General features: G+C 39.4%; 1 protein-coding gene across 2 annotated transcripts; it reads right to left on the bottom strand.

The window, feature by feature from the left end:
- Positions 1-3,375: 3,375 nt before the first annotated feature.
- On the bottom strand, positions 3,376-8,875 carry kcnj2a (potassium inwardly rectifying channel subfamily J member 2a). 2 transcript variants are annotated; one of them, XM_044014294.1, is made up of 2 exons: positions 8,711-8,875; positions 3,376-6,777 (listed from the first exon to the last, which is right to left on the bottom strand). In XM_044014294.1, the coding sequence occupies exon 2, from the start codon at positions 6,550-6,552 to the stop codon at positions 5,284-5,286; it is 1,269 nt and encodes a 422-aa protein (XP_043870229.1). In that variant the 5' UTR covers positions 6,553-6,777; positions 8,711-8,875; the 3' UTR covers positions 3,376-5,283. The 2 variants fall into 2 exon arrangements, with proteins under 2 accessions (XP_043870229.1, XP_043870230.1); XM_044014295.1 differs by having other exon boundaries at positions 3,376-6,774.
- Positions 8,876-10,164: the final 1,289 nt, after the last annotated feature.

The raw sequence follows: 10,164 nt of genomic DNA, 5'->3' as shown, positions 1-10,164 counted from the left end.
AAACTCTGACGGGGTCAACACTCGTTTCCTGCCGCTCAAATGTGATGAATGTTAACGGAGTTGCATCATGAAGTTAAACAATTCCTGGCAAATTTTCGCTAAATGTCCAGAAACCTTCCATGGGAATTTAAGTCTTGGAATATTCCAAATAGGAAACTTTATAGGAATGAATAAGAATGAAGTTTTATATATCCTTTAAAGAAACTGTTTTGTATACAAATTTAAATCTAAAATTCATTCCTTATAGAGCCATAGAAGGTGTCCAATTTTGAAAGTTTCCACATTTCTGCGACCCTAACACTAGCCCTGTGTAATTCAGTCTAAAAATAGCTTTTTTATCAGCAAAATTAGAGTGGACTGTAAGGACATTATATTTTGTCTCACTCCTGCTCATCATCTCATGAGACTCATTACAGCTCCGTATCCCAGCATGCTCTTCTGTCTGTGTGTATGTGGGAGGGATGAGGCTAATTTCTGCTGCAAACTTTGGAGCTTAATATGAGGACAACCCCATCTGTCAAAAAGTAAATCCCTGTCCTGCCGAGCTTAGGTTCCCCGTTCACCACTGTCCTGTTATCCCTGACTCCCCTCCCCCTGCCCTGCCCCGCCCCCTCCCCTGCCCCTCCCCCACCGTGCAACAGGAAAGGTCAAGGTGAGGCTGCATGTGCCAGGTCAAATACTGTAGCTCTAAACCTGTCACCATCTGCCAAACACACAGGGGCGGCGCTGAAAACTTATATAGTAACACGTGTGACTGATTCTAACTGTATCGTTTCCTTCCGTCTGACACTGAACTGAAATACCAATGAACGTGTTTTCAGGATTTTTAGGTCTTTTTAACTTTGATCTACAGTTGGACATTGTTGGCTATGATTCTATAAATAATAATTTGTTTTAATAAAGTGTATCCTTTGCAAAACATGACTTACATTACCAAAACATTTTGTAACGTTAAAAAAACATGACCTACTTTGCCCAATTTTTTAAAATAAAAACAAAACATGTCAGTAACCAAAAAGTTATGCAATGTAACGTTAACAAAACATGACCTACATTACCAAATTTTTTATAAAACGTAACGTTAAAAAATCATCACCAAAAAGTTTATAAATTGTTCATTTATTATTATAAATGAATGAGAGATTATATTGGAAAAATGTTAACATTTACAAAAACATGACCTACATTACCCAATTTTTTTATTAAATGCAATGTTAAAAAATGTGTTAATTACCAAAAGTTCTGAAGTGTATCGTTAACAAAATGTCGTACAGTACCAAAAAAATTTCAACAAAAATATTAAAAGTAAAAGAAGGAACATTACTGAAGGTATCGAAAACGGTTGCAAAGTATTGCAACCATATGCAAAGAGAAAATTCCAGTCATTTGTGGGCAGAGCTTTAAACCAGATGGCTAAAGCCAGGGGGGCGGAGCTATTGTGGTAGCTGCAGTTGCAGGGTTTTGATTATGCTGTAATTTTATGATATTCACCATATTATTGCAAGAATTGTAAAAATATATCTTTTAAACTCATTTAAAGGGAAAAATAAGAATAAGCTCCCTCTTGAGGCCATTTATATACAATCACTAGGTCTGTATGTTGGCAGCAGAGGCGGTGTTTTTAAAACAATATTAATTCCTGTTACATGTACGACGGGTGGAGCCTCTGTGCTGATGCTTTTGTTGCCCAGCAGGGGGCGTTTGTGTGACGCAGGAAGACTTTAACAAAACCCGGCGAGGATCACAGGTTTGGGCGGAGGTGGAGTTTGTTTGAAAGGCTCCAGTGTTTTTGTTTCAGGTCCAAGCTTTTGTTGTTTTCTGCTTCACACGAGACGAGAAAAACCAAAGTAACACAAACAAACAGTGACAAACATTCAGAAACGCTGATATTTAGATATTTAGAGGATGATGGGAGATTATGCAGAAGGAGCTGTGCCGCTGTTTCACTCTAACAACAACAATGTGGCACCACAGGAAGACACCTCACTTCCTGTTTCCTGTTAACAACCTGAAATTAATAATCATACAGTAAATACATGTGATATGAAAACGGTGTGAGAGCGGAAACTTACTCCTGACTTTCCCACCGTGGCCTCCACACATAAACAAAGCAGCTGCAGCTTTTTAACAAAATAAAATAAATATCTTTGTGTTTAGTGATGAAAGAAGAATTTACTGAAATAATAATACTACATTTGCATTTTTTTGTTATATATAACTTTTAGTGATATATGATTGATTAATGTTATTCTATTTTAATTCAAATAAAAACAGTTTTATCTGGAGTTCAAAACAAAACCAATTTATTAAGAAAAAATAAAGTCATGATTTAACATTTCTGCATTTGAAACTAAAAATAGTGGATGTTTGATCCATAAAAAAACCCACACATTTTGTTTCCGATTTTTGAATTTTTTTTTTTTGTATTTTCTGTTTTTCTGAAATATATATATTTTTTTCCCAGAATTTATTTTTTGTACTATTTTTATGAATTAATAAGATACTAATAATAAGTAAAATACAATGAGGCCTTCATAACTCTTTTGGATCTCTGTTTTGTTAACGTTACATTTTATAACTGTTTTGGGTTATTGAGGTTATGTTAAAAAATGTGGGCAACGTTATGTCATTTTATAAACTCCTTTGTTTATTGACATTACGTTTTTTAACGTCACATTTTATAAAAAAAAGTGGGTACTTTACGTCATGTTTTTGTAAATGTTATAACAGAGAGAAAAACAGATTTTGGACGGATGAGATTGACGCAATTTTTTCTTCCGTCGCTTTAAATAATTTAAATATTTTGAAGTAAATGGACGTTACAAAGACTCTAAATGATTTGCTCTGACAAGATTTCCTTAAATAAATGAATTTGTTCACAGGGACAAAGACAGTAGAATAATAATGTACTGACATTTTTGAGCTAAAACTGTAGTTCACGCTGATTTAAAGTGAGTTGATGTTCATGTGTCGTTGTCTGTTTTTAACAGTTTTGAACAAAAACACAATTTAATTTCCTTAATTTTTAACCAAAGATATAAAAAGTCCTTAAAAAAGGAAACTTCTGTTTCTCAAAATGAGTTTCAACACTTTTTTCTCCTCGGAATTTTGCAACTTACTGCATCACACTTCTGTGTGAGGCAACAACTTCTCTGTGTTTAAACTGTGTGGATTTTGTTGGAGCAGTGAATCTGATTTGGTTTTCATCTTTTGTTTTTAAAAATGCAGCTCTTTGAAGTTACCACAACTGTTCATTTATTGCAAAAATATTAATATTAATTAATGAAATAACATATATCGGCAAAAGTAAAGTAATTTTACACTTCAGTTTTACAAAATGATGACTGACTGAATTACACAAGCGACACGGCATCGTTCTGACTGTCCACTGACCTTTTTATTGAAAAACAATATTAAATCATGTACAACAATAATAATAATATTAATACAAAACTCTGTACATTCCATGTTTTTGCAGTACATTTGGAAGACGGATGCAAAAGAACTGCAGGAGGGGAAGAGGGAGCTTTTATTTACACGTGTGTCGCTGGAAAAATAAAAAAACAAATGCACTTTGATACCTTCATATTCACCACTTACAGTACGTCATTATCAATCTTACATTTTCCAGTACAAAGAACTCTAAAAAGTCAAGTAACGTTGATTGTTGTCTGCAGATTGTCGCCAAAAAACTGACATTTGATATTTTTGTGAGAAAATGTGTCCGTTTTCATCATAAAAAAATAAATGTTCGGTCAAAACACTTTCATTCATGACAGAAAAATAGATTTTTAAAAGAATCCTTTTTTTTTAACAAAAAATGTAATCTCTACTCGACTCCAGATTAAGGCTTTTGATGGAATTGGCTCAAGATGAAAAAATTATCCAAAATAATTTTCTTTGAATATATAAAAACTGTACACGCGTTAAAAACTCTCTACACAAACATTCTAACTTCTCTGTACCAAATCTAATCAGGTGTTTATTAATAAACACAGAACTATGCTAATAATAATAATTATAATAATACTCTTTGGCATTTTTACTCAACCGCAAAAAAAAACAAGAAGAAAAGAAAGTAGAAGCAACATCTTAGCAGCACTTAAGAACATTCAGATTCTCTCAGTTTTTATTAAATTAACGGTTTCTCTCAGTTTTGTTAACGCGAGCCTACAACGACGTCCGTCAGTCTGACACTCGAGTGGGGACATGTCCGTCAGTCTGACCAGCAACGGACCAAACACAGATTCAGCGAGGACGTTTTCAAACGCCAAGTCTGGAAAATGTTCCAAAACTCTGGTCCAAACATTCTCCGAAAGATTTTCTGGATCGTCCAGGTGAGTGGGTGGAGCTTGCAGGCGGCGGGGACGCTCTAATTATCCAGCTAGAGGCGTCGTCCATACGTAGGCGGAAAAAACGCCTTTATCCACAAAAACACTCTGAGCCAATAGGCGGCGACATAACTGCATCTGTAAGGCCTCGCTGTGGTCGGCAAACGCCACAAAATAATTCTGTGAGCATCTTGCGACTCTCCCCGAGCTAACAAACGCACAGGCGCACAGTGTGGCGTTAGGTTTTCTGTCGATGAGCGGAGCTTTCACAGTTTTTGTGAGTTATTAAAGGACAAAACGCAAAGAACAACAAACTTGTTTTTTTTTTTAACATCGGCCCTCATATGGACGGAGTCTACGAAGTTCTGGAAAATGACCGTCACGTACAATCATCTGAAACGTGTCTGGAGGTCAGTGCAGGTCTGAAAGCAGCTAAAGTTTTTGGTGCAGTTCTTGTCCGACGTGAGACCAGCTCACAAAGACAAATCCTCCACTTGTACCTTTCTTTGCTCCAGATTCTACGTTTCGTGTACAATGATTTAGTATAAAAACAAAAGTGTTATTGGATTAAAAAAAACCAACTATTTTCTAGCAGCACTTGCAAACATTTTCTATAAAAACAAACACTTTGTGTTCTTGCTGGACAGGAAAACAGACACTTTTTTAAAGTCATTTCTGCGATTTCTCCCCCGCGGTCGTCTCACAGTCACCGGACACTGAACTCATTCGTGGAAAATTCGTCCTGCAAAATTGCACGTGCTTCATCGTGCGGTGTCATGTTTGTCAAACTGTACGTCGACAATGTTCCGACTTTATCTCGCGTACAAAGTCTTTAAACTTTGCCGCCTCCCACAGCAGTACCATTGGGCGTGTCCTCTGCTCGAGGCCCAGCTCGGCTCTTTGTGCCTTTTCGGACCAGAGAATTTTCTCAGGTGAAGGTCTGAGGTCACAGTCATATTTCGGACTCTCGCCTCAGAGGCCTCGGCACTAAGGCCTGGCTGTGCTCGCTCTCTGAGATGTTGTCCGTCTGGGTGCCGTCGGGTCCGACGCTGCCCCCGTTCCCCTCGTCCGTGTCCTCCTTGTTCTCCAGCGCCATCTCGTTCTCGTAGCAGAAGGAGTTGGAGTTGGAGAGGATGTATTTGTTTTCGGCGAGGTCTCTGGCGCTGCACAGCGGGGTGCTCGGCACCTCATACGTCTTATGGAAGCGGGAGTAGTCCACCTTGTAGTAGTTCTTCTCCTCGAAGAGCACGGGCTCGAACCTGTGGCCCCACAGGATCTCGCTGGCGACGTAGGAGCTGCGGCACTGCGTGGTCATGGCCGTCGCCTCCACCATGCCCTCCAGGATGACCACGATCTCAAACTCGGAGTTGTCCAGGTCCTGTTTGCTCATGTCATAGAAGGGGCTGTCCTCGTCGATCTCGTGGACAATAGTGATCGGCGTGACCAGGAAGATGCGATCGACGCCGCTGTCGAACCCGACGTCGATGTCCATCTGGTCGAGTGGGATGTACTCCCCCTCTGCTGTCGTGCGGGACTTCAGAAGCTGCGCCCGCACATGAGCCTCGACCAGGTGGCTTTTCCTGAGATTGCCCACACGCCACATCAGACAGAGTTTGTTGTCCCTCATGGCCACCGTAGCGTTGTGGCTGAAAACCAAAGTCTCATTCCTCTTCTTGGGTTTCGCCATCTTGGCCATGACGGCGCCGATGATGAATGCGTCGATGATGCAGCCCACGATGCTCTGGAAAACCACCATGAACACTGCGACGGGACACTCGTCTGTGACGTATCTGTAGCCGTAACCGATGGTGGTCTGGGTCTCGATGGAGAACAGGAAGGCGGCGGCGAAGCTGCTCACGTTGGAGACGCACTTGGGTCCGTCGCTCTCCAGGTCACCGTGGAAGATGGCCACCAGCCAGAAGATGCAGCCGAAGAAGAGCCACGACAGCAGGAAGGCCAGGCAGAAGATGAGGAACATCCACCTCCAGCGGATGTCCACGCACGTCGTGAAGATGTCGGCCAGGTAGCGCTGACCTTTCTCGCTGACGTTAAAGAACTGCACGTTGCAGTGCCCATCCTTCTTGACGAATCTGCTCCGTGGCTGGTGCCTGGTGTGCACCTTGCTCTTGCCGTAGCCGTTGGGCACCGCCATGGTGGCGAGCTTCATGCCGTCCTCCTCTGATGATACAATGCTGAAGCGGCTAGCTCGCACGCTTCCCATCACCTCAGTCTGCGAGGGCTGTGCAGCTTCAGCTCCGGAGAACAGTCCCAGCTTCTGGAAAAAGCGTTGGAGGAACAGTTTTGAAACTCTTCTCGGGGACAAACCGGGAGACGGAATGGTGACGGATTGACGAGGCTCGCAGAGGGACGCCTCTTCAGCCTCAGTGGATCAAAGACGCAGTCACTCCCGTCTCGTCGTCCGACTGGACACCATCAAGATCGTCTGCTGCGAGGAAAAAAAGAAAAACCTGGTTAGAAAAACTCAGTCAAGTGCAAAATCTAAATCCTAAACTCATCGCACAGTGGGAAAATGTCACGATAAATTCATGAAACACGCAGAAATGAAAACATTTATGGATTCATGGAGAAAACTAACTCTCCTGAGGCGGTTAATGAATAAAAGTTGAGATATCTGGAGTTAAGGAAAAATTTTAAATGCACAGATTAACAGAGATTAACAATTTATTAACAGATTAACTGGTAAACGTGGTTCATCGACCATAATATTTGACATATTTCTGCGACTTCATTAACATTATTTACTTTTTGTTCAGTAAACTCTGTGTGTGTGTTCTTGTTTGTGTTACCTCTTTAGGACCTTGTCAGAACCACTAAATCCTCATGGGGACCAAAACCTGGTCCTAATGAGGCAGAACCTACATTTTGGAACTGGTTACAAGTTTAGTTTACTAAGACTTGAAGTGTGGTTATGTTAGGGTTAGTTAGGGTTAGTCGTTAGCTGGTTATGGTTAAGGTAAGTGATAATACGTGTGTGTGTGTGTGTTTGTTGTGCAGAAGCTGAACATCTTGTTGACGCTCTCTCGTCCTTCGGGATTCTCTCGTCCCCGCTGTGATTACCACATTTCCTCGGAGGATTCTCCATCACTTCATTAGATTTTTGTCGTCGCGGCAACAAGTGGCTAAATCCACCTGCTGACACTCTTCCCTCCTCATCCTCTCTTCTACTTTTATTATGATGATGAGAGTATGTGTTTGTTTGAATGTGAGTTTTCTGACTTTCACATAAAATAACAGAGTGTGAACACATGAATGAAGTGACATTTAACACTAAAATAGTTCATTTTTAACCTTTTACAGAGTTTATTATGCACGTCTAGTGTCGTATTAATATTTAAAGAGTTTTCACACTAATCCATCGTGAAAGTGATTTATAAACATGTTCACCTGCTTCAACTTTCATCCTCTTTACAAAGATAAATGCACTTTGAGTTAGAACAGTGGTTCCCAAACACCGGGTCCAGGACCCACAAATGGTTGGCAGGACATTTTTTTTGACAGCCCCTGAATAAATGTGCAGAATTAATATTTGTAAAAATGAGTGTGAATGTGTTTGAAATAACAAGTTTTAAGGAGCTTCGGTCACAAATGATGGCGTCATCTGGGTCACGATAGTTTGCATGTTTTTTTAAAAGTGCGACACACCAACTTTCATCATTTCAAAATAATGATTATAAGTCTAATTATCTAAATATCTACGTCCTAATGATCGATTTATACAAACAAAGAAATCCATGCCTTATTTAAAGTTGTATAAAGTATTGATCTGCAGCAATTAATCAATATTTTTATCAATACTTGAATGATTTTGAGTGTTTTTAACAACAGTATCATCACATGAGGTAATAACCACTATCTCATGATTATGTACATATATATATATATAAATATAATCACATGATAAATAAGAAAATATTAACTTGTACTTTGATGCAAGGTTGTGCAAATATTAGGTTGTTAAATTATAGATTATAGAATAAAAACACTTTAAAGCAATTACACCGTTTTAATATTAAACTAAATTTTCGGACCCTTTATAAACAACTAAACCATTAATTAAGAAAACGTGAATCCACAATGAAAATAATCGTTATTTATTTATTTACTTTAACTAAATAATTATTTTTGTTCTTAAAATAAAATGAAGATGAAGATGAATTTTGTCTTATTTTCTTTCAAATTAAGACACCGATGATGATTATCGTCACAATATCTGTGGGAATAATCGCGATTTAATCGTTTTTTTTCTAATAAGTGAGGAGAAAAAAAAAAACGACCGCGCGACAAATGTTAACAGGTGCTGACGCAATCACACACACACACACACACACAGATGATGAAGATGATGAAGATGTCTGTACCTGTTGTTGCTCAGTGAAGGAAACATGAAGATGATGAAGATTTAAATATAATCCAGAGGCTGCGCGTGACTCTCACTCTTCCTCTTCTTCCTCGCGCTGCTCGTTCCGTGTGTAACCGAACAGGATGGCGCGTGGCTCAGCTTCATGTGCTCCCCACTCAGTTCCCTTTCAGCGTTTTTAAACGGCACGGCCCCGCCCCCCGGCCCCCGCGCTGGGCCAATGTAGCGCGCGCGCGCGCGCACTGACAATCTGTGCGTGTGTGTGCGTGTGTGTGTGTTTCTTGTATGTGTGTCTTTGTGAGGACCAAAAATACAGAAACCATAGAAAGTCTGGTTTAAAGTTTTTATGAGGGTTTAAACCTGGTTTAGGGTTAAAGTTAGTATTAGGTTTAGGTCAGGTTTAGACTTAGTTTTAAATTTAAATTTAAAGTTAGTATCATGTTTATGTTGGGGGCCTAGACCTGGTTTTAGGTTAAAGTTTGAATCAGGTTTTAGGGTTTAGACCTGGTTTTAGGGTTAAAGTGAGTATCAGATTAAGATCAGGTTTAGGTTGATGGTTTGGATTAGAAGATAAGAACCTGGTCTACGTGGACCAATAGTCCTCATAGAGACCAAAACCTGATCCTAATGAGGCAGAACATTATTATTATTATTATTATTGAGGAACTGGTTAAAGTTTAGGACTAAGATTTAATCAATTATGGTTAGTTCAGTTTAGGTTTGGGTTAAGTTTAGGTGAAGGCAGTGGTTCTCAAAGACTGGGTGGGGACCCACAGATGTACGTGACATGAATTCATCATCTCATGGGGTTTACTATATTAAAATGATTTATGGTGTTACGTATAAGCAGATTTTTATTCTGATGTAAATTTATACGATCACAGTTTTTATTGTGATTTGCATCTTTTAAAAGATATGAAAACGTCAGCCAACACTGGGTTAATGTTCAGACGTGTGTGTGTGTGTGTGAGAGAGAGGGAGTGTCCTCACTAAGAAATCTGCACAGGAATGTGTGTGTGTGTGTTTAAATGATGTGTGTGAACAGGGTTATGAGGAAGCAGTGAAGGTCAATTTCACTTTAATTGGCCGATGACATTTTGCTCAAATTAGACACGAGAAAGGGAAGCAAAACAAAAGTGAAACATAAATAAAAATAAATCAATTAAAATCAATTTTTTTTCCTACATCGGAATCACAGTAGTTTTTAACCAACCAGAGACACACGCACACCTGCTCCCTCCAGTGGAGACACGAGGAACAGCAGCTGATAAAAATCCACATCAGTTTTTAAGTCTACGATATCTTTAAGAACATGTTCACGTCTTTATCTCACTGTTAGACTAAAGTTTGTAAACCACTCACTCTCCCACACCAAAGCCCAGAAAATCAGTGATTTTAGCTAAAAAATCCTCATTTATTAAACCTGTTTGTACGATAAGATAATGAAGATTTATT

This window comes from Solea senegalensis, linkage group LG18 (assembly GCF_019176455.1).
Source record: "Solea senegalensis isolate Sse05_10M linkage group LG18, IFAPA_SoseM_1, whole genome shotgun sequence".
Classification (NCBI taxonomy): Eukaryota; Metazoa; Chordata; class Actinopteri; order Pleuronectiformes; family Soleidae; genus Solea; species Solea senegalensis.
Note: the sequence above shows the minus strand (reverse complement) of the source record. Positions and strands in the feature narration are given on the sequence as shown.